The sequence below is a fragment of the Trachurus japonicus genome, chromosome 4 (assembly GCF_045865225.1).
Source record: "Trachurus japonicus isolate A0001 chromosome 4, Traja_1.0".
Classification (NCBI taxonomy): Eukaryota; Metazoa; Chordata; class Actinopteri; order Carangiformes; family Carangidae; genus Trachurus; species Trachurus japonicus.
This window is the reverse complement of record NC_140910.1, coordinates 22240065-22263156: the sequence shown is the minus strand read 5'-3', so window position 1 is coordinate 22263156 and position 23092 is coordinate 22240065. Positions and strand designations below refer to the sequence as shown.

The 23092-nt window shown below is 41.3% G+C and overlaps 2 protein-coding genes across 3 annotated transcripts in view; one reads left to right on the top strand and one right to left on the bottom strand.

Moving 5' to 3' along the window:
- Positions 1–8898, bottom strand: part of LOC146988937 (homer protein homolog 3-like) — a 50069-nt gene extending 41171 nt beyond the window's left edge. The window contains exons 1-2 of one of the 2 annotated variants that reach the window (XM_085774755.1): positions 8427–8898; positions 5523–5568 (exon numbers count right to left, since the gene is read on the bottom strand). In XM_085774755.1, coding sequence (XP_085630881.1) covers positions 5523–5545 — 23 coding nt within the window. In that variant the 5' untranslated portion in view covers positions 5546–5568; positions 8427–8898. The remainder of the gene's footprint in view (positions 1–5522; positions 5569–8426) is intronic. The other variant, XM_085774756.1, reaches the window with a different exon arrangement.
- A 4564-nt stretch (positions 8899–13462) lies between these two features.
- ddx49 (DEAD (Asp-Glu-Ala-Asp) box polypeptide 49) lies at positions 13463–23089 on the top strand. The gene is made up of 13 exons (XM_085774744.1): positions 13463–13766; positions 14348–14471; positions 17200–17285; positions 17718–17839; positions 18315–18502; positions 19524–19664; positions 20040–20115; positions 20534–20610; positions 20738–20835; positions 20952–21026; positions 22005–22093; positions 22314–22385; positions 22805–23089. Exons 1-13 carry the CDS (start codon positions 13652–13654, stop codon positions 22979–22981), a joined length of 1440 nt encoding a protein of 479 aa, XP_085630870.1. The 5' UTR covers positions 13463–13651; the 3' UTR covers positions 22982–23089.
- The last annotated feature ends 3 nt before the right edge of the window (positions 23090–23092 follow it).

Genomic DNA, 23092 nt, shown 5'->3' with positions numbered 1-23092 from the left:
GTAGTCTATTGTGTCATAAACAAGAGATTGCGCATTACGGGCCGTGTTTGTGTCGTGGAGCCGTCGAGACGAGAGCTGGGACATCAGGTCGCTGAGGAGGCGCTGATCTTGAAGTTGGTTTTCAGCCTACAGGCCCTAGGGGGAAGGCAGGGAGCCATTCTCCCTGTTACAAGTCATTTAACCATCACAATTACTCTGAAGCCGTTTAATTAAGGTAAAAAATTAGCATAGTTCCTCTTTAATTCATCTTCCTCTCCATTTACATTGTGTATAATTGGTGAAATGCCTCTGGGACAGTGTGCACCTGTTAACCTCTATGCTCACTTTACATATTGTGTATTGTGTGTGTATTGTAAAAAGTTTTAAGAAACATTACATTAAGAGCAAAACATCAACAAAAAATAAACGATTAAGAAAAGAAAAACACACTGGGTCTCATTCATGAAACGTGAGTAAATCTGTGTGTAGATTTGCACATAAAAGCTCACTCTACTAAAACTCTACTCCGGATTCATGAACGGTGCGGGAAACTCAGTTTTGATCGTAAACACGTGTGTAACTTCATGAATGCCAACCCATGGTAAACTAACAACACGCCCCCGGTGATCAGCAATTAGCATAGATCTCCATACATGAATAGCCATATAAGGAGATCCTGACCACCATATTAGGAGGTAGGTGCATCCTGCTCACCTGCGGCCATGACGCAAACGAGGAAAGAGGGAGAGAGAGAAAAAAGAGAGATCACGGATCGAAGTCATTTTGGGTGAAGTGGAGTCCAGAAAAAATATTTAATTCTCTTCTGTTGGTAGTGGTGTGACTGGGACAGGTCAAAGGCGTGGAGGGAAGTAACAGATTTAGTGAATTAAGTAGGCCTATCCTTGGTTGATTAAAGAACCATTTAAGAAGTAAAGCCAGAATAGTTCGATATGAAACATAAAAAAAAAAAAAAAATACACACAACTACAGAGCTACAGCAGCGACGGGAGGAGGAGGCTCTTCACAGCCTCAGCTGTAGAGGAGCATGGTTGTATCAACACATGAAGTTATATAGGCAGGTAACAGGTTATATTGTTACAGAAGCACCAGTCTGTCACAGCTCCATCCAAACCGGTGCCGACTGCGCTGCTGCGCAGGGTGAAGTGTGCGTCCACCGAGCCTGTACTGTAGCAACACAAAAAAGTTTTTTCCGGTTTTATATCAGATTATCATCATCATAAGATGGAGCCTTGACGTGTTTGTGCGTGTCCGATCCCTAAAACGTCTCTCTCTCCAAATATTTCTAATTGTTTGTCATGTTTAAATTACGTGTTTCAAAGGCGTCGGCGTATTTTGAACATGAGAGAGAGTAATATGGATTAAAATTGTAATTTTCAACAGTGACAAGCAGTATTTATTTGCATTCCTACATTTACACAAGCGCTACACACAGTCCAGAGCAGGTGTAGATTTTGTGAGTAGCTACGAAAAAATCAGCACTACTAAAAGATTGATGAATGCGGAAATCCACGTAAATTTGCGCTGCTCAGGGTTTACACACAAATCCGTGCTGCTCACGTTTCATGAATGAGACCCAGTAGATATAGGCTACATTATATTATACTCATTCACCTAAAATTCATTAAGCCTTGATTAAGGGTGTGCTACTTTGAGTGACAGGTCACTGAGCAAATGCCCCCACAAGTTGACACTACCTACTCTAAACCGCTCTTCAGAAACCTATTGTTGACATCACAGAGGCTACACGCATCTTTATGTAAGGTCTATATAGCAGGTCTGACATGTGTGTAATCTCAAAGTGAGATTAGAAAGACCTCCATATGTCAAGATGTATGCAAATGATGATACCACACATCAAGGCGTCCAGCTGCTGTTTCTCTCTTATCTCACTCTTCATCTTTGTAACACATTTAGCCCAGTGATTTGTCGGCCTTTAAGTCACTGTAACCGTTACTTCTGTGTGCCTGTGCATCTTCAGAGGAAGAGAAATGAAGTAGTAATGTTGTGGTTGGATGATTTGCCATTGAGGCAGACGAAAACAGAAAAAGTCGGCTCATCTTACATAAGTCAAGCAGCCGTACGACATGTTTTGAAAATATGTTCATCCTTCAATGAATCACTGACCCCAGATTCTCACCTGTGATGATTTGCTGTTATTCCCTGATGTACTATATCGCTGTAAATTGAATATCTTTTGTTCCCACTAGTTCAAAGTCATGTCAGTTTTATAATCCTGCTACCATCGCAAATCACAAAACACAAATCGGCCTCCCGGGATTTTACAACCTCTGCAGAATACAACACCTGCTGCCTTTTGACCCTCAAAACTTCGGCAGGGGAAAGTGTAAGAAACCTCAGTGAAAGCATAAATTCATCATTATTCATCCTGTCCAGACTGTGGAGGGACCGAGCGATGCAGCTCTTCTCTCTGAGTAAGAGTGGATGTGAGCTTCAGTCAGTCGTTATCCTATAAAGAGTATTTTTCCTTTTTAGTTAAATTAAAAAGTCCTTTATTCTTTTCTACAGACTGTGTTTCCTCGCTGAGCTGCAGAGGAGGAACAGAAAAAAAAACAAGTCATTAGACTTCCTGACTGACTGTCTGGTCAAGGACTTGCTCTGATTATTTATATTAAAATCTGTTGAGGATGGGTTTATCTCTACACAGCCAGTACGAGAGGACGGATGAAGTGTTTCTGTGTGAGTTTCACTGTTAATTGAGCTGTCAGCTTTGCATTATTGCTGCTGTTACACTGGAGATGTAACAGCAAAAACAGATGCAATCTCATTTCCATTACAGCTTATATCAAACCATCAGATATTGAGATTCAAAGATCTTTCAAACCAAACGAATCAAAAACTTCAGGCGCTGAATTATAATCCTGAAATATCATGGGGAAAAAAAACCTCATGTTGAGCCTGTCAGGTTGAATAGCAAGTGTTGACCCGTAAGTCTGTGTTTGACCTGGTTTCTGCATCCATCTGAAAAGGAGTCAAATTCTAAATGAGAGCATCGTGTTTCACCCTCTGTGCATTAAGACAACACACAGCTGGAGCTCTGCTGTGGTTTCACAGCCTCTGGGGACTTCGGGCTTTACAGAAACAGGAAAAGCCTTCTTCTCTCTTTGTTGCTCTGAGAGTATTTCTCCTTTGAGGCTCTGCTTCCTCTGACCTCTTTGAGCCGGCAGCCTCGTGTCCACATTCCTGAGCCAGCGAAAGTGTCTGGCCCAGTCCGGCAACATGACACGATACAACCACATACCGAAATAGCTACACAGCACAGGGGAAACGCTAAGTCGTACTGTAGCGGCTCAACAAGTCACTGCAAACCACAACCCAACATGCAGTATATACACACACAGAGTTTTCTACACTGGCACAAAGTGAGGAGAGCTTTGGAGTAAAACAAGGATTATGGTTGCGAGTTTTACGTCCTCTTTGATCAGGAGATGTTGACCAACACACCAAGCATCTCATTGCGTCTCTGATTTACAAGAACATCTCCGCACCACACAACCACAGGCCCCGTAGCTGCCAAAACATCTGGGAGGAGGAAAAAAAAAAGCCTGAAACACGAGCTCTATAGTTGTCTTTAAGACGACAGCACAGCTCTTTTCTTATCTGAAGGTCAGCTCCTCTTGCAGGAGTCTGAGTGATAACTTACTCCTGTCTCACATTATGAAGGTGACACAAAGCCAGAGTGTTTTCTGTGTTCAAAATTTGAAGGTCAGCGAGAGACAGAGAGAGAGAAAGAGATAAGGAAAGAGGGAGGGAGGGAGAGAGAGGAGCCGATCTTTCATCTCAGTCCTCCGGTGGCACAGTTTTTCACTTTCATGCCAATAAAACACGGTGAAATGAAGTGAATAGAGAGAGAGAGGGAGAGAGAGGGGGGAGATGACTGTTTAGTCCTGTAATTTCAGGCGTCTCTGAAACAGCAGTAAAGATGCAGACACTTCTTTCGTAGTGGTGCGATGCTGCAGATTTACTGATCATGATCCCAGTGAAACCAAAGTGTGGGTGTGACGTCGTCGTCGGTGCTGTGGAGGAAGGCAGGAACATCTTCATCCTCTCATATCTCCACCTCTGTGGACATTATATAGATTGGTGATCACACTGTGACCTACATGCTGTATATTGACCGATGGCAAGTGGGTAGACTGCAGCACACTTCTATGTTTCTCATTACTTATTTGTTTGATTATGCACAAAGACTTGATTGATCATTTTTAGGCAGAATATGTTCTATTTTGTGGGGAAGTAGTTACACTGTGCAACAAGGCTCCAGTGGCTGTGCTAAGCTGTGAGCAGTGTTCCTGAATGACAAACTTTGTTGTAAGATTTGGCGACTTTTACAGCCCCTTCAGTGGCCTTTCTTCAAAAGAAGGCCCCACAAAGATAAAAGTAGGGCTTCTGTCACTACTAATTAACCTGTTGATTATTTTCTGATTAATCATTTGGTCGATAAAATGTCCAAAAAAAGTGAAAAACCCACAAAAATTATAACCCATGCACTGACACCAGAGAATATCTGTCACTTTTGATTATCCAAATAGCTGCAGGTGAATAATCTAAAACCAGCCAGAGACCTCAGAGTGTGGATGTGCTCTGAAATATGAATGAAGAATATTTGAACTCTTCGTGTGGTTAATGTCATACTCCACCTTTTTGTGTGTCAATCACCGGATGGTTTAAAAGGCGGCCGAATGCACAAAAGCGTCTGCGGGTCAGTTGAGCAACTGATCTCTTGGGGATTCCCATTTTGTGATATTACACCATGAATCCACTGGACAGACAATGGATTTCACACTCCACTGCGTATGTTTGACAGCTGTGGTTACTTTGAACACTCAGGTTTCACATGCAAAACACACCACAATCTTGCAACAACAAAAAAATATACGTTGACAACAATCCAAAAAAAGTATATGGAGCAATTGGGCTGCAATGGAGCGAATGACAGGCGGACGGTATGATGAAAGAGACACCGGGCGGCAACAATAAGAGGAGGAGATTGTGCTGACAACATCTGCACATCATGACAAGCATGAAACCTCCACTCTGTGGATCAGATCTAACACAGTTAACAGCACGGCTACAGTTTCCACACACGCTGATGGAGGATAAACATCAGGGGGATGAGATGAAGGTGGATTTTGCTCGGAATAAGTAAATGATTGATAAAGTAGGGATGGGCGGATTGATCCCCAAAGTATCGATAGTACAGATATTTGTGAATCAAATGCACTCTGCATTCAAAGCTGCCCTATTTTAAATTTACAGTGAGTCCTTTGTAAATATTTAGTTAGTTTTTACGCTTGCCTTTTAATTTCAGCCACTGTAAATCCACCATAATAATTAATTATGAATACATTTCTTAAAGTCTTTGCTGGCATTTCAGCAGATTTAGCCAATCGTCAGTATCAATAACAGTGATCAGATGTTCAGCGTGACTAGTGTGTATATCGCCCATCCCTGCCATGCAGAGCCACAACACAGAGTACGACGAGACGACGGGGTGTTTCTACCTCTCTCGATGTAGCGGGTACATTTTAGAGCTGGCAGACAACTCCTCTGCAGCAGGAGAAGAGGAAAGAGGATCCAAGTTATAAAAGTGAAACAATGTACCAACCTGTGGAAGTTTTCAGACAGTATTCAGGGAAACCCCTGATCAAGTTTGATTCCCCAATGTGAGTCATTTAGTTTCTGTTTATGCCCGCTGCTAATCCAATAGAGAGAATCTCCACAGGACAGCAGCTGCACAATAAACACACACACACACACACACACACTTCACTTCAGACCGACTCAAGTTTACAAGAGACAATCCCATTTGCACAAAACAGCAATCATGTGATGTGAGGAAAGTCAAAGAATAACTCTGACATCACAGCTTTATTTAAAAGTGGCGCTTCGACATCCTGGTCACACTGGAAGCTGTCGGAGCCTCATTAACACCCACAGTGACGAGCTAAACACTGACAGTAATCAACAGCCCCACAAAGAAGGCGCTCCTCCTCCTAATGCGGCCAAGAAATGAGCCACAGCCTCCCTCGCTATCCCATAATTAATTGCACACTTCATTAACTTCATGATGCACTCAGGTGGCCCTCTTTAACTGCTCTCCTTCAAATACATATGTAACTTAACAGGAAGAATGTGAAAGCTACTGGCTGTAAATAATTGAAGCCAGACGACATTTCAAAGGATTTCCATCCTGTCGGATTCATATTGAGTTTTGCACACGGATCCACGGGGGTTCAGATGATATGAAGTACTTGGGAGACAAGATGTACGCAGCATGAGCACCTGCACACTTTACACTTGTTTTGTTTGCAGGCATAAAAGTGGTTGTTGATCAAGACTCTCCTCCACCATCTCCTCCTCCTGGTGTTCACTTCTGTCGAGAGGGGAGAGGAGCTGCAGCCTTTACATCCTGGCCCTTTCTGATCCTGGTTGGACAAGCTGATTGGACCCCGCGGCCTCTTTGATGCAGACAGTGATGCTGGGTGGATGCTAAGTTAGAGCATCAAACATATAACATCAAAAAACAAAAACAAACTGAGCTGCCCTTTGCTTCAACTGAAAAGTTTTCCTACAGCTGCGGATGTTGCACAGCAGGTTCAAATACCTAGCAGGGACATAGTTTCTACCTGTGGCGCAGAGCCAGAGTGACACAATAGACCGATACAGACACAGTATCTGTACGGCTGGTCACTGGCATTCCCCTCTTTGAGTGAAGCTGTAAGACCCACTCATTCATAATAGAGAGAATGAGATGCCCAGGTGCTCAGGTGACATTCTTCAGTACTTCAACAAAGTTGAAGCACACTATCACAGTATCTGCGTCCCAGGTTCAGCTTTAAGGCCTTAAAGCAGAAGTAAGCGGAATATTTGTGTTAATATAAGTCTTAAATTGTTATATCTTCTGACGGCAATCACTTACATAGAGTGTTTGGTCCGAAACACGGGTCTGTCCGTCACTCTGCTCTGCTGTAAGCTGAGGAGAAAACGTCTTGTATACTTCCTTGTACCCTACAACCTTTATCCAATGAGGAGAGAGAACGGCATGAAGGGCTGTGTGTGCAGCCAAGGGATGCGCGTGAATGTGGTGACGTAGGGACGAGGACCAATAGATCTATGACGAGGGCGGGGGCTGCTAACTAACGAAGTTAGCCAAAACGACCAGATTCTTCTGCTTTAAGGACGTTTGAAGGACTCACTTGTCCTCTGTGGGATCCACTCACTGACTGGTGATGCAGCTGTAGTAGACAGGAACCAGTGGAGCACAAACAAATACTGTGACACCTCGCTCCACCTGTTTATAGTCTGTTTAAATAAAACAGACTATAAACAGCATTTAAACGTGTTTTTGTCTGATAGTGAGATTATGCTTCATGACAAATTGGGCCAGGATGTTTGTTTCATCTCACTGTCACTTTGAAAACACAGCATGAGCAAAACCAATATCAACAATGGCCCTTAGAATAAATATACCATATAAATTAGTATAATATATGCTCCTAATACAGTGTTCTCTTACACCAGCATCTCAATCTGTGTGTCACTAAACCGACACAGGGGGGAGGGGGCTGACAGCCAAGGCTGTGGTAATGTGAGGAAGGATCAGGTGTATTTGAACCAAGCTGATAGTGCATGTATAATTCATCTCACACACACACACACTCTCTCTCTCTCTCTGTCACAAACACACACACACACACAGAGTTAATGAGACTGAGCACAGCTTGACACCAGGATCTTCTCCAAGCAAACCCACCACCCAGAATCCCCCTGCACAACAAACGTACAGTAAGAGGTCCAAGCTCCTGTGTGTGTGTGTGTGTGTGTGTGTGTGTGTGTGTGTGTGTGTGTGTGTGTGTGTGTGTGTGTGTTTGATGCAAACAGAAGAGGACAGATAGTCACAATAACTGAAGGATGAATGCGTGACCTTTGTGTATTATCACATGACCAGAAAACTGTCACACAGTCCAGTATAAAACAAACCTCAGTCTCAGTGAGTCAGTGGGTGTGTGTGTAAATGTAAAAAGCAGCAGCCGAGCGGGTCCCACAGCGGGGAAAACTCGCCCTCGTCCTCGCGGTCGCAGCTGCTGACATTCAGGTGTGGAAACACAGACCCCAGACTTCTGGAGAAACTGGGTCAAGCTCCACGGTCGGTTCACGAATAAGGACGAATATTTGTCTCGATAATATCCCACACAATGTAAACAGAGTAAAACAGCGCCGTGTCACGTGTCAACCGATTCTGGCTGATTTCTCAACAAACAAACAAAAAAAACCCGTTTTAAAACAAAGAGATCGCTCCGTTCAACGGGACAGAACAACAGAAGTCACCACCAAGTTCATGGTTGAAGCATTTCGCCTCTTGAACACATCGAGCTGCACATTTTAGACACAAATCTCCAACTTACCCCATGCTCCGAGGATCTGGATGCTGTTCAGAGGAAAGACTCCACTCCACTAAACTGTTTGTCCTTTTTCTCCTCGGGCTCCAAACTGTTTCTTCTCGTCTCTGAAATCCTGGACGTTAAGTTACATTTCTGGAGGAAAAAAAAAAAGACAAATCACTTCCGACTCCAAATCCCCCCGTTTCCCCCTCCGACTGTACTCCTCTCTTCTTCTCAAGTCAGTTGTTGTACTCCAGCCCACTCCAGCCCCCGTTTTGCCTTCCTTTGTCCGCGGGTGTCCACGCCGAGCAACACCGTGGATATGTCTCGTGCCCGTGCGTAATTACGCACCGTGGAGCGTGCAGCTGCTGCTCTGCGGCCCGGACACGCCGAGAAATGTCGATGAAAGTCGGGCAGCGGAGTCGTTCAGACTCAAACCCTCTCCGGTGCTTGTGCTCTGCTCCCCTCCTGCCTCCCTGCCAGATCACACTGGGATCCCATTCAACTCTCTCGACGGGACCGTGCGGCCTCTTCAGCGCCACCTGACGGTCACAGAGCAAATCACACTTTAGCGCCCTCCTCCTCCTCCTCCTCCTCCTCCTCCTGATTCCCACCTAAATGTCAGAATGTGAAACCTAATATGTGGAAACGACCTGCGGACTGTCTTAAAAGCCCCTCGGTGTGTATTTATGAGTGTGAGCTCAATAAAAAAAAAGAAAAAAAGAAGCTTGAAACCTCAGAAATGAAGTACGGAAACCAAATGTTTGTTCACAACAAAGCTTCGGCAAACAATCAGTCAGATGTAGAGTAGGCTACAGTCTGTGCTGATCTCACGTTGAACCAGATAATATTCAGAATAAAGCTGTTTATGAAGAGCTATACGACAATCCCATCAAATGATGACATAGAGAAAATGATAAGACTGTAAATCTTATTGTATAAAAATACCATAAAGCTCAATAAGCTCCCTGTGCTACATTTACACTACAGGAGTATTTTGCATTTATTCAATAATCAGGGTGTGGGTCATATTGTATGGTCACGATTATGTCATCAAAAGCCTTTATCTCACTGAAAGTCACACAATAGCGATAGAGATCTAATAATATAAATAGATCTAAATATAAATATATTCAAGGTATTTCTTGAGACACAAATTGAATAAACCTGATTTATACATCAAATGTGTCTCTGAACTCTGTTTAGAGTCTCTGTCTGTACATACATAAATAGATAGATAGATAGATAGATAGATAGATAGATAGATAGATAGATAGATAGATAGATAGATAGATAGATAGATAGATAGATAGATAGATAGATAGATAGATAAGGAGTGAATACTGTCATGTTTTCAGTCATGTTGAGGGAGCAAGTCGCTCTATCCAAAACTATCTATCTACTCCACAGGGAGATAATAAGTAAGAAGAAGTAGAAGAATAGGTAACTTTAACTTTAACCTTATGTGCACTGACTTATACCAACACTGACATATATATGTATATATGAATGTAAAATAAACTTATAAAATGCCTTGAATATGAGAATTTTATTTAAATTATGTTAAGGCAGTTTAGAAAAGTGTTTTTGAAAGTGTAAAACTTTCTTGGAGTTGCTAATTGGTTTAAGAAGACAGAATCTACCCATCTATTTCTCCTTGTTAAAAAAAATTCACTGCCATCATGCTTAGAAAGAGCTTCTCCTCACCTCATTAAATCACACAGGCCTTGGTTTGGATTCACCACGGATTTAAAATAAACCACTGATTTGCATGGATATAGGCTGAACATGGGAGAGCGGGGAGTCAAATGTAGTGGAAGAGCAACGGGAGCAGCTCCTGTGCACTAATGGTGCTGCTCAGTGGCCTGTTACAGCAGCGCAGCCAACTGCAGGCGGCAGGGGAGCATCAGATCTCTGCCTCACATGCAAACAACCCTCGTGTTGATACAGGAAAGACACTTTTCTCGGCTGGACTGAGGCAGTTTGCAGCACAGCTGGACAGTCTGGGCTGGACGGAGCTGACCCTCGAGTCCTCTGGGAATTAATCACCTCTGGCAGCCCTGTGTGCTGACACAGATGGATCTGCATGGTGACAATTTCTCTCCCCTTCCAGTCAAGCTGTGGCTGAATCAAGCTCATAGTAACTTCTTCACGTTCGCCGTGGCAGGTGGTACTCGAAGACAAAAACCTGGCTGCATGAGAAGACAAACAAGGGCATCGTCTGCACAGGCAGCAAATAAAACCTAGACAGAGAAGCTGTTCTTGCATTTAGTTTTAGTGTCTGAACTTCAGTTTAAGAGAAGAAAGAATACAATAAAAATCTCCAGCTTTATTTAACATGTTTACTTAGAGCTTTGATATTTAAATTAAGAACAGTGTCCATATTTTGACATCATAGTCCATGGATAAATGCTTTTCAGGTGTCGATGCTCAATTTTCAGATGTTTAAATCAACTTGTGAACGCATCATTGCAGTGCTTTTAAACTGCATTATCTCACAGTGTTAACAAAACATCTGGGAAACAAAACCAGACATGGATAAAGCAGGATTTATGTCTATATTTTATTTGATTCATCATGTCTCAATGAAGGTAACGCCCCTGAATTTAACAATGATAAAGAAAATAGGAAAACAATATTAGAAATACCTGTCAATTTATTTAATGCATGATGGTGCAACAGTGACATATAACTCCATCCTCAGTCGGTGATCAGTTGCACCTACATGGACATTGAATCCACTGATCACCTCTTCATATCTGCAGTTTGTTTTGATGCTCATCACCTGGCACCTAATAGATCTGTATGGATAATATTGCGTGTCACCGACCTTCTCATTTGCACACACCTGCAGAATCTAATGAGGATTCTCCTTCTGCATTGACATTTGCATTGAACAGCAGGCACTGTTGTGTGGATAAATCTTTTTACTTTTAAATGACCCTTCAACCATCTAATAGAGCTTTGCATCCGGAGCTTGAAGATAATGTGAGATTGAGTTTATGATCAATAAAAACCTTTTACTTTCTCCATTAGGCAGACCAGTCTGCTTTTGTGTCATGCTGTTTATTTAATAGCCTGTGTTCCTCATCTGATTAATGGCCACCAAGATTTTAAAAAATCATAAACATAATATATTTAATTCTCCTCACACATAATTTGCGTGAGAATCCCCTTTGCTAATGCAGCCAATAATTGTACCATGAAATTTTTTACATCAGCCTGAAAATGTCAGCGAGCTTTATTCAGCAATTATGTGAAGCAGTCTCCTGTGAGCCTTGAACTTAAACCTTGGGCTGTAACCGGTGTTTTTTCCTGCTGCTCCACACTGAGGCTCATTTCCTCCAGTTGAGTTGAAATTACTGAGGCTGAAGCACCTTTTGAACAAAGTCTCAGAGCTGTGTGAGCTGTTGCTCGTGCTGTAACACACAACACACACAAAACTGGCTGTTTCAGGTTCTAATAGCATCTTTGCTTTCACACAAACAGCCCTGGATATCAAACATTTGACATAAGACCGGGGTAAACTGGATATATATATTAATTCAAAAATACTGAGCCAACAGTAAGATTCATATTCACATCCCAACAAATGCATTTTATTTTTGGGAAATGATGTGACAGTGTGACAGATCTTCAATATTTATACACTGACACAGGGTTGACACCTGTTTCTTTCTCGGATTTAATTCCTCCCCTGTCTCCCCAAAATGGTTTTAAGGCCAGTCACAAGTTAGTGTCAGTCTTGGTTTAAAAAACAGATAAAGGAAACGGATAAAATCAATTTCTGGTTCTCGAGGCGCTTCCTTATATTATCCAGATCTGTCAGTGCAGGTGCTGGAGTCAAGAAGCAGGGAGCAGGTGATAAGCTTCACGAGCATGTGGATTAGATGTCTACACGACTCTACACGGCTGTGATCTTGTCAGAATTAGGTTACGACAATTTGGCCCAGGAAAAGCTTTAATATGCTTTGATTTTTTTTTGCTTCTGCAGCACTGAAGGATGACATAAACAAAGTCAGATCAGATTCAGAATAATCAGTTTTCTGTGACCCATTCGCTCGGAACAATGCTCGACACTTACCAACTTGGTAAAGCTGGATGTTGTCCCATAAAGCCCCAGCGTGGGAATGAACTGTGGTCATTTGATTCCTTAGGTTTATAAATATGCAGCGTTGTATTACAATATCAACGGAATTTGAAACCACAAGAGCCCATAGATTCAGTACTGTCACCCAACCCTGCAGTAGAGGGACGCTGGCAGGGCTGTTGCTAGTGTTTTCTGGGGCCCCTGAAAAAATACTGAAGTCAAGTGGGCCCCTGACCCTATAGACTTGACTTTTCATCGCCACTTTTTTCATTGACTTATCTTTTTTTTTTATTATTTCAACCATGAAGATGATGGTGAGTGACAATAATAGACAACTTGCCTGTCATTCTGATTTTGTGCTTCTCCACTATGTCTTATGTAACTTTAAGTGATAATCTGCCCAATTTGTATGTTTTTACAGTAGCCTACTTAATTTGATTGTTAAAATACAGTAAGTTTGTCTAATATAGATCGGAGAGATGCTAGAGCTCCACTGACAACACATGTCTACAAAGGAGCTCATGAATAGACTCAATGATTTATTAGCCTATTATTTAAGATCAAGATTAAGATGCACTAGCCTATTATTTAAGATCAAGATTAAGATGTACTTTATTGATCCCAGGATGTGAAATGATTGTGTTAGAGCAGCAAACATTAACACAAAGTGCAGACAGAATAGAAGAGTAAAAATAGAGGCACTTTGAGTAAAAGTAGCCCTACCAATGAAAGTGTGCACAAATTAAAAGGGCATAGGCTATACGAAATGCTTCTAGTGCTATTTATTATTTATGATTAAAGCTGTAGTGCGTAACTTTTAACGTCAGATTTGGCGAACACGAACCCATTATTTTAATGTACACACAGGTTTGATAAATGATTGAGGGCCACTCTGTCTATTTATCTACTCGGAGCAGACAGGTGTTTGACCTGCAGAGGGCGACAGCACACACCTCCACTCCACCAACCTGCAGAAGAAGACTGACGTGACGTGACGTCGCGCTGGTTACGTAATAACACGGCGACCACGGATTCTCTACCATCACCACCACACGAGGATGGTTTACCCAGCATCAAAATAGTGTGTTTTAGTGGTTGTTTCGTTTTTAATTTGACACAGAAATAGTCACTGAGTTTCGAGGAGCGACGCGGACCAGACATGGCGGACTTCTCCTCGCTCGGCCTCTCGGACTGGCTCATCAAACAGTGTAAACAGCTGGGAATCAGCAAACCCACTCCCGTCCAGCAGAGCTGCATGCCACCAATCCTGGAGGGTAAGTTAAGAGAGATGGAAATGTTGAATAAATCCACATGTTGAAAAAACACAAGACGTGGGGATCTTACCTGTCATGTTTCCTAGATAACTTCCCAATCAAATCAATGTGTAGTGGCTCTCAGTTGAAAGTTGTCAATATAGCACACTGTTGTTTTCAGCTGATTAAATACACAATACAACCTTTCTTTCTTTTTGAAACTACGTTTTTAACATACACAGTATATATATTTATTTGATTATTCCCCCCCCCCCCTGCTTTGTGTCTGTATTGAGCTTTGTTCACATGTTATTGTTAACTGAGTCTGAAATTCTGAATGATTGCACTTTATGAACTCCATTGCTTAAAAAAAAATACACAGTGGTCTGTCAAAACAAATTGTGTGAACTAAAATTAAATGGAAATATCAATAATGAAGGTCTTGGTGGTTTGTGTGAAATACTGACAAGCGTGGAGTCACAGAAAGATGCTTTTATTTCATGGAGTTTGGTGTGAAATGGGTGAGACCCCTAACCCAGATGGACCACAGGAAATGAAGCCAGTAAATGAAAGGTGTTGTGTTGTGTGTTTGTTCACCTCAGGTCGGGACTGTATGGGCTGTGCCAAGACTGGAAGTGGGAAGACGGCAGCGTTTGTGCTGCCGGTGCTGCAGAAACTGTCAGAGGACCCGTATGGTATCTTCTGCCTGGTGCTCACTCCCACCAGGTAACAGGAAGCCTGAGACACTGCTACACGTTTATACACAATATAATCACACAGACTTGTCCACGCAGCAGCAGCAGCAGCGTTATGTCATCCTAATGTTTTATTGATCGAAGACGTCAGTGGGAAGGAATTTGTGTGTCAATGATCTTAAACTGAACAATAAGATTTAGATTTATTTTGCACAGTTAAGAATACACAAGTAAAAGGAATAATTTAATAATTTATAGTGCTGGAAGATGCAAAAGTTCAAAGAGCTTATTATATGCCTCCACCTATAGTTGACGATGAAATATAATGTCATATACAAATTAACAATCAAAATATATGTGATAATAAAAGAAAGAATATCATAGGTAAATTACACAAAGTGATAAACAATCAAAATATATGCATAATGATAAAACAAAACAAGAACAAAAGGAATTTAAAAAAAAAAAGGTTTTCAAGGAGATTACCTTTATAGACAATGAATTATTCCAAAACTACTTTCAGCTCTTAAAAGGTTAGCAGTGATGGGAATAACGGCGTTAAAATAAACGGCGTTACTAACGGCGTTATTTTTTTCAGTAACGAGTAATCTAACTAATTACTATTTCCACCGTTACAACGCCGTTACCGTTACCGACAATTAAACGAGGCGCGTTACAAACTACTCAGTGAAGCTGTTGTCCTCCGACTTGGCTCATCTCAGCCACAGAAGCTGCTAAACTGTTTTTCTTTTTCCTTCTCTCCTTTGGTGAGGGGAGGGGGGAGGAGGGAGGGGGAGACAACCGCATAAGTGATGCTGATTGGTTGAGGCAGAGTAAGGTTTCATGCTAAGCCAATCAGAGGCAGTGTTCAGTTTGTACACAAACCACACACGCACGCAGTTTAGCCTCACACACACAAACTAGCAGAGGGAAGCTGCCGAGATCGGAGGGAAAGTACAGACACTACTTTAATCTCCTTGAGGTAAAAGACAAGAACATGTGAGGTGTAGCTACATTATGTCCCGGAGCGAAGTGTTTGTCCTGAGCTTCTGCTCACCTGACTCTGCAGCTTCTTCATTAAATCCAAACAGTCCGACACAGCGACGCACTGCTCCTTTAGACTCTAAAGTCTCTGTAGCTCATCAGCCCGGAACTCTTCCAGAGCAGCTACAGCAGCGTTGTGACCTCAACCACGGTTGATGAGAGCAGAAATGTTGTTGTTGTAGTGAAAATGGGCGAGCTCGTGAAGACGCGAATTTACACAAAGTCAAAACGAGCGATAAATCGCGTATCTCGCGTTCGGTCGCGCGTCACAACTCGAGCGAAAAAAAAGCGTTCCTCGTGTTTGGTGGGAAGCCCCTTGTGGGTCTTCCCACCAAACACGATGAAATAGACGAAGACGCGATGGTCCCGTCGCACAAAAAAAATCGGGTGTATTGCGTCGCAAAAAAAAAAGTCGCGTCTACCGCGTCTCGCGCCAATCGCGTCTTTGCGTTACGGCCTTTTACACCGCGGACGTAACGAATAAACGGTTACGGTGTGAACGAACAACATAGAACAGGACCAGACGTGGCGTTGTTTCCTCTTTTCACCGACAGCTCCACTCTCCCTTACTTACACTAACTACTGTTATTGTTGAGGCCAGAGAATTGTGGGATTTGTAGTTTTTGACCAATCACAGGTTGTGCTCTTTCTTTTTGTGATTTTCCCGGTTTACACGTCATGTTTTTTTTTTTTAGGGGCAAATGCGAGTGAAATGCTCGCCCATGGTGGGCATAAGAAAATGTAAGACCTGTCTAAAATTATTTAAGACTTGAACACAATAATTCAACAAATTTAAGGCATTTTAAGACCTAAAATTTAGATTTTCAAATTTTAGACTTTTTAAGACCCCACGGATACCCTGTTATTTCATATAAAAGTTTAAGTGCATACATATTTTATGATGCTGTGTATTATATATTATATATTTAAGACCATCTTTGAATTTTCTAATAAATGTAATACTTTTTAAGGCCTTAATTTTAGATACATGAATTTAAGACTTTTTAAGGATCCGCGGATACCCTGAGAAGTTGTGCGCTCGCAGCAGGACAGATAATCAGATGGATAATCGGTAAAGTTAATAATTTCACTTAATGTGGCCATGAATAAATTAATTTCGATGTTTCCTGTTATTGTTGCCCAAACGCAAATCTTGAATAGGTCTCCACTGTTTTCACATTTAAAAAGGTCTTTGTTGTCTTTGTACAGAGACAATATGAGATTTGCTTGTAGCCACAGCACTTAAAAAACCCACTGTAACCTATTTTCATAGGCACACCAGCCTCGCTTTCAATAAAACACACACTCACATTCTATAATTGCGATCAGTGAAATATATGAAAACAATAAAATACAATTTAAAAATGCCCTTGGAAAGAAAAAGAAAAACGCAATAGTTACTTTCCCTGGTAACTAGTTGCTATTATAGTGAAGTAGTGGAGTTACTAACTCAGTTACTTTTTAGGAGAAGTAATTAGTAACTATAACTAATTACTTTTTAAAAGTAACGTTCCCAACACTGGATATCAGTCAGGATGTCAGCACAGATTACTGTCATTTCCTCCCACCAGGAAAACAAAATACTATTCTCTAATAAATCTGTTTCTATCAAATGTCTTATTGATACTTGAGCTAAATGCTGTTATTAGAAACACATTTGATACCTTCGCTCCTACGTTTGCAGCTAACAATGTCCTGATTGTGATGTCATGCAGGGAGCTGGCCTATCAGATCGCTGAGCAGTTTCGAGTCTTGGGGAAGCCTCTGGGTCTGAGGGACTGCATCATTGTCGGTGGAATGGGTAACGACACAGTTTTACTTTCTGTTCACATCTCTGTTATGTTGCTTTAGAAAAGGCTGCGGTTGTCTCTTTCTTTCTTTTTTTTTTGCCTAACAGTGGTTGGGAAGGGATTGGGTTAACTACGGTTCATTTGTAGAAGCCGTTCTGGCTCAGTTTAAATCTTTGCTGCTTTCTACATACTGTGTAGTACAACTAATTGCTAACCTTCTACACGATTCTTCTTTTATTGTATACATTGTATGTGTGAATTATTGTTGTATGCAACTGAAAAATCCAATAAAAAGATTTATAAAAACAAAAGAAAGAAAAGGCTGCGGTTTTAAAACTGTGTGTTGGGCGGGAGGAGAAGCCGCTGCTGCAGACACACAAAGCGTAAACACAAACATCTCTCCTGTGTGCTGACATCGACTCTGTGCTGTGTTATTGTGACAGACATGGTGAGCCAGGCCCTGGAGCTGTCCAACCAGCCGCATGTGGTCGTAGCGACGCCGGGACGCCTGGCTGATCACATCCGCAGCTCCAACACCTTCAGCATGAGCAAGATCCAGTTCCTGGTGAGTGCAGGAGTTTTAAACAAACTCACTTTAACTCATTTATTCTACAGCAGTCAAACTGTCAGTAGGTAGTTGCTCATATCAGAAAGATTTAGAGAAGACAGTCTTTGATTTTACAGAGCTGTTTCATTTTTAAACCCAGAGGAGTCACAGTTTATTATCTATGTCTTAAACTTTTTTTTTTACATCACTCATTCACATTACATCACCTAGTTGGGAGGATTTATACAGCTCCTTTAAAGTCTGTGCACTCTTGAAAGAGGTAAGAACAAAATCTGGTGGTGAAATATTGATTTTTCAAAGTGTCTTTTAAGTTAAATATACTAAAAGTCATAATAATTTCTATCAGAGGAAACTAGGTCTATGATTTAAATTCTTTGTTCACCCTTCATAACTGTGTCGTCAAACTTTGGAAGTTGGACGAATACTTGAAAACCCAAAATAAAATGTGTTTGTTTGTGTGTGTGTTTGTCAGATTATGGATGAGGCGGACCGGCTGTTGGAGCAGGGCTGCACCGACTTCACCAAGGACCTGGAGGTGATCCTGGGGGTTTTACCAGCCAAACGGCAGACGCTGCTGTTCAGCGCCACGCTCACCGACACACTGCAGGAGCTGAAGAACATCGCCATGAACGAACCTTTCTTCTGGGAGAGCAAGTCAGAGTGAGTAGCTTGTCCGCATAACCAGACACCGAAGCTGTTTCAGACTTTCATATGCAGGAGTGAAGCTTTTTGAATTGTGAATATAAGTCTTTGTTAAAGAAAAGCATCTAATATCAGATTCTGTCTTTGCCTTGAATCTTTTGAATAACTTATGAAACAGCGGCGGCGGCTTGGAAGCTCAGTTTAAATCTGATCTGAGGCGCAGATAACGCCTCAAGTGCATCTCTCGCCTTTTGATGTGAGGGAGAGAGAGTCGTGCAAATAATGAGCGGCAAAATGTTAAGTGTGGTTGACTGAGTGTTCTGCTGCATTTGTTGCCATTAGAAAGATTTACAGGGTTCAGATATGCAGAGATAGCAGGGTCAAACGACAGAGAGTTGTGATGTGGAATAGAAAATACAATGAACTTGTTTTCTACATCAGAGTTTCAGCAGAGAGAGTGAATCCACCATGAACTCCCCCCATGCACAGACTATTGGCACCAGCCACTTTACTCTAAACCCTAACCCACTAATAACCAAGAACAAAAATGCCACATACATATCTGCACTTCCATATTGCAAATTTATTTCTGCATCCTTATTTGCAAACAGAATCTCACACCCATACTTTGTACAGCATATATCCATTTGCACTATACATACTTTTTGTGTTTATATTTTTTAAAACATTTATATTTAAATGTGTATGTCTCCTATATTTTTTATATTGTGTGTATTTATTTTACTTAGAACAGAGAGAAACATAAGATCAATCTCTGCATATCCTGTAGCAGCATCGACAAATAAAGTTGACTTTGACTTTGAACAGTGTGCAACTTAAAACAAAAAGCAAAGCAGGAGTTTCTCTGTGTGGTTATGTTTAAATTCGATTAAGCTGCAGTGTAGTGAATGTTCTCCTGTCAAAAGGTCTCAACACAAGTTAAGATTTAAACTTGTGTTGTGAAATGAAGTCGACGACTTGACCTCCTCTTGATTTTTAGCCGTTTGAGTGAATCCATCGGCCGTGTTGTCGTTGACAGGACAAGAACGGTGGACGAGCTGGACCAGAGGTTCATCCTCACTCCGGAGAAGGTGAAGGACGCCTACCTGATCCACCTGATCCAGAAGTTCACTGACGAGCATCACGACTGGTCCATCATCATCTTCACCAGCACGTGCAAGTAAGAAGCTCAGTAGTGATTCAGTGCCACGTACAAATGTGTTCCTGTGTAACTCTAGTTTCTAATGTGCTGGTACCTACTTAATGCCTTTATAGCAGTTACAATGTGTGTGTTAATACAGCTCCAATGGATCGTGGTTGGCTTTGTGTCGTCCACCTTTATATGCACATGTGTAGATGAAGTGAACCAAATATTGTATTTAAAATAATTATTTATTTACTTTTACTTATTTATTTAATTTTCAGATCAGATATTTGGCAAAAAAGGAGAATATTATTCATGGCTTTGAAATTCAAACCTGAGTGTGTGTTGATTTCGTGCAATTCATGTAAAAACAACAACTTTTTAACGCTGTGTGTATCATTGTTTTTCCAGAAATTGCCAAATCCTCACCATGATGCTGCGGGAATTTAACTTTCCAACAATCTGCCTTCACTCTATGATGAAACAGGTGAGAATTTATTTCACTACTGAGTCCAGCAGCGTTTTTGAAGTGGACTTCAGTAATGACGGCTGCTGGAGGACGTTTTTTTTTTTAGGGAGACACGAACACATTAGAGGAAGGACAGTTGAAGGAGAAATTGCACTAGGATCTGTTTTTACAAAGAATTTGACTTTGCTCAGTTTGAGAGGTTACGACAGAGGTTTCCTCCAACGTTGGCTGTGTGTCCTTTATCTCCAGTCGACAGAGCTGCTCGACAGGCCGGTGCTGGATGTGAAAATCATATTCGTCCAATTAAAGCGACAAAGAAACGTGAAGTGAGCACAAAACCCTGGTGATAATATAGAGACAGTTAGTGTTAGGGATTAGAGGGGATTATACCGCATGAATGGGCCTGCAGAATAAACGCGCTCTTTATCTTCTCCAGAAACAACGGTTTGCAAACCTCGCCAAGTTTAAGGCCAGCGTCTACAGAATCCTGATAGCGACAGATGTGGCTGCCAGGTAAGAAGCTTAATACATTACACTCATCAACACACACACACACTGTTTTCAGAATCAGAGTCAAAATGTATTTATTTGTCATTGCACAACAGCACAACGTCCTTGTGTGTTACTCTCATGCCCACAGGGGTTTGGATATTCCAACCGTCCAGGTCGTCATTAACCACAACACGCCCGGCCTTCCCAAGATCTACATCCACAGAGTCGGACGAACCGCAAGAGCTGGTACAGCTGTCATTTTGTTTTGAAAATTTTCCAAAGTCAAGTTTCTTCTTTTTAAAAAAAAAAAAAATTCTTCTGGATATTAAAAATGGACATGACCATGTTTTTTTCATCCGTAGGGAGGAACGGCGTGTCCATCACACTGGTGACGCAGTACGACATCCACCTGGTCCACTCCATCGAAGAACAGACTCGTAAGTCTCGTTTATAAAAAACCTTTCTGTCTTTGGATCAACAGACTCTGATCCAAAGTGAGCATCCTCAGATCTCAGCTGCTGTCAGCTAAAATAGTGTTAAAATATTGACATAAAACATTATTATGGTTGACAATTTAAAATTAATATTCCAAGCTTGCCTTGATAGAAAAAGGTAGTGTTGTGGTCAAGACCATCTAACCCAAGACGAGTCAAGACCAAGACCAAACCAATGTGAGACCATTGTACCGTATTCAGTACCAGTACTCATAATAATCATGTGGCTTCATATTTATATTATTTCTTAGTTTAAAAGAAAGGATAATCTTATAATCTATACTATATCTAATTGAAACTAAATTTGAATTGAACAGAAGAACACAGCACAGAACCGGCTGAAGTCTTTCCCAGTGTTGACACTGGTGCAACCAAGTTTTTCAGATGGTTACACAAGCAGATACTGTTGTAGAACCATTTAATTATCTTAAAGTTATTGAATTACATTACATAAACCAAAATGAGTGAGTGACAGAGAGAGACATTTGCGGGTTAAAAAAAAAAAAAAGATGTCACTGTAGCTGTGGTCTTGACTCCAGATCCAGAGCCAAGCTTGAGACAAGACCAAGAACTAGAAAATGTGGACTGAAGACCAGAATATTAATTTTAAATCATGGTTTATAACTTAAATTATTCCAGGCTAGTTTTGATAGAAAAAGGTCTATTGATGTCACTCCTTTTTCAATTTCATTTGTATCATGAAAGTCAAAGGACAAACACTTGGAGGCTGGTTGTTATGTGAGCAGGTCTGAGGCCAGATACAGAGAGGATACAGTTACGTGACCTCTGCCGCCCACAGGTACCTGATAAAGCTTTGAATGAGTCACAGCAGCTCAGGTTGCTTCAGGAACACCGGCTTCAGCAAAGGTTCAAGTAACAGTTCAATTAAACAACAAAAACTGGTCCGTTGTGTTTGTGCAGAGACGAAGCTGAAGGAGTTTCCTGTGGAGGAGAAAGAAGTCCTGAAGACCCTCACTCAGGTCAACGTGACCAGACGGAAGTGTGAAATTGTACGGATGACCCTTCTCCTCATATTCATTATCATTTACATCATACCTCCTGGTGTCAGATGAATGTTTCCGCTATTCAAGACTGTATCAATGATGGATTTGTTCCAAAATTGAAACTGACAGCTACAAATTATACACCACTCTCCGGTCATTGCTGTTTATATTTCTCAGGTTGAAATGGATGTGATGTTTTGATGGTAACTCCTTTTCTGTCTTGTAGAAACTTGAGTCAACAGACTTTGATGAGAAGAAGGAGATCAACAAGCGGAAACAGCTGATCTTGGAGGGGAAGGCAAGTTCACTTCTGTTTACAACTAAAACGCTGACACTGTTTCACTGTTATGTGAACATAAAGGTCAAATTCACTTTATTTTACAGGTGATGATGCAGCTAAATAATGTAAAATATAGAAAATCCGAGTTCAGGACAAGTGGAGAATATTTGTGTTTCTACTTGTAAACAATGATTAAATATTAACAAGGATTTAAATTTAGTTATTTCAAGGAAATGCATTTGGAAGTCAATCTGCTGATCAACTCAAATGACTAATAAATAAATCAAGATTGTTTCAGAAAACAGTCTTGGTAATGAAGCAGTTGGAGTCCTGTAAAATAAAGCATGACCTCAAGTAACTGTCTTGTCGTTTGTTCACTTTTTAATAAACTCTTGTATGATGTTTGTTGAGGTCTAATGAATGCTGTCGTGTTGCAGGACCCAGACCTGGAGGCCAAGAGGAAGGCCGAGCTGGAGAAGATCAGGAGCCAGAAGAAAAAGTTCAAACAGAAAATCCAGGAGAGCATTCAGAGACAGAAAAACGCTCAGCTGAAGAGGAAGATTACAAAGAGAAAACAAAAGAAACAGAAAAAAGCAGCGCAGGCATCAGCGTGAAAACTCCCGCTCACATATTCCTGTATATATCAGTTTTAATACGTGTGCAATATCTGTAATATTTTCATATGACTGCAAATGAATAAATCGAATGCCATTGAAAACAAACGC

Coding starts and splice junctions, on each gene's coding strand:
- ddx49 (XM_085774744.1), top strand. CDS start 13,652: ATGGCGGACTTCTCCTCGCTCGGCCTCTCGGACTGGCTCATCAAACAG. Junction 17,840..18,314: donor TGAGCAAGATCCAGTTCCTG/GTGAGTGCAGGA, acceptor TGTGTTTGTCAG/ATTATGGATGAGGCGGACCG. Junction 22,094..22,313: donor CCAGACGGAAGTGTGAAATT/GTACGGATGACC, acceptor TCTGTCTTGTAG/AAACTTGAGTCAACAGACTT.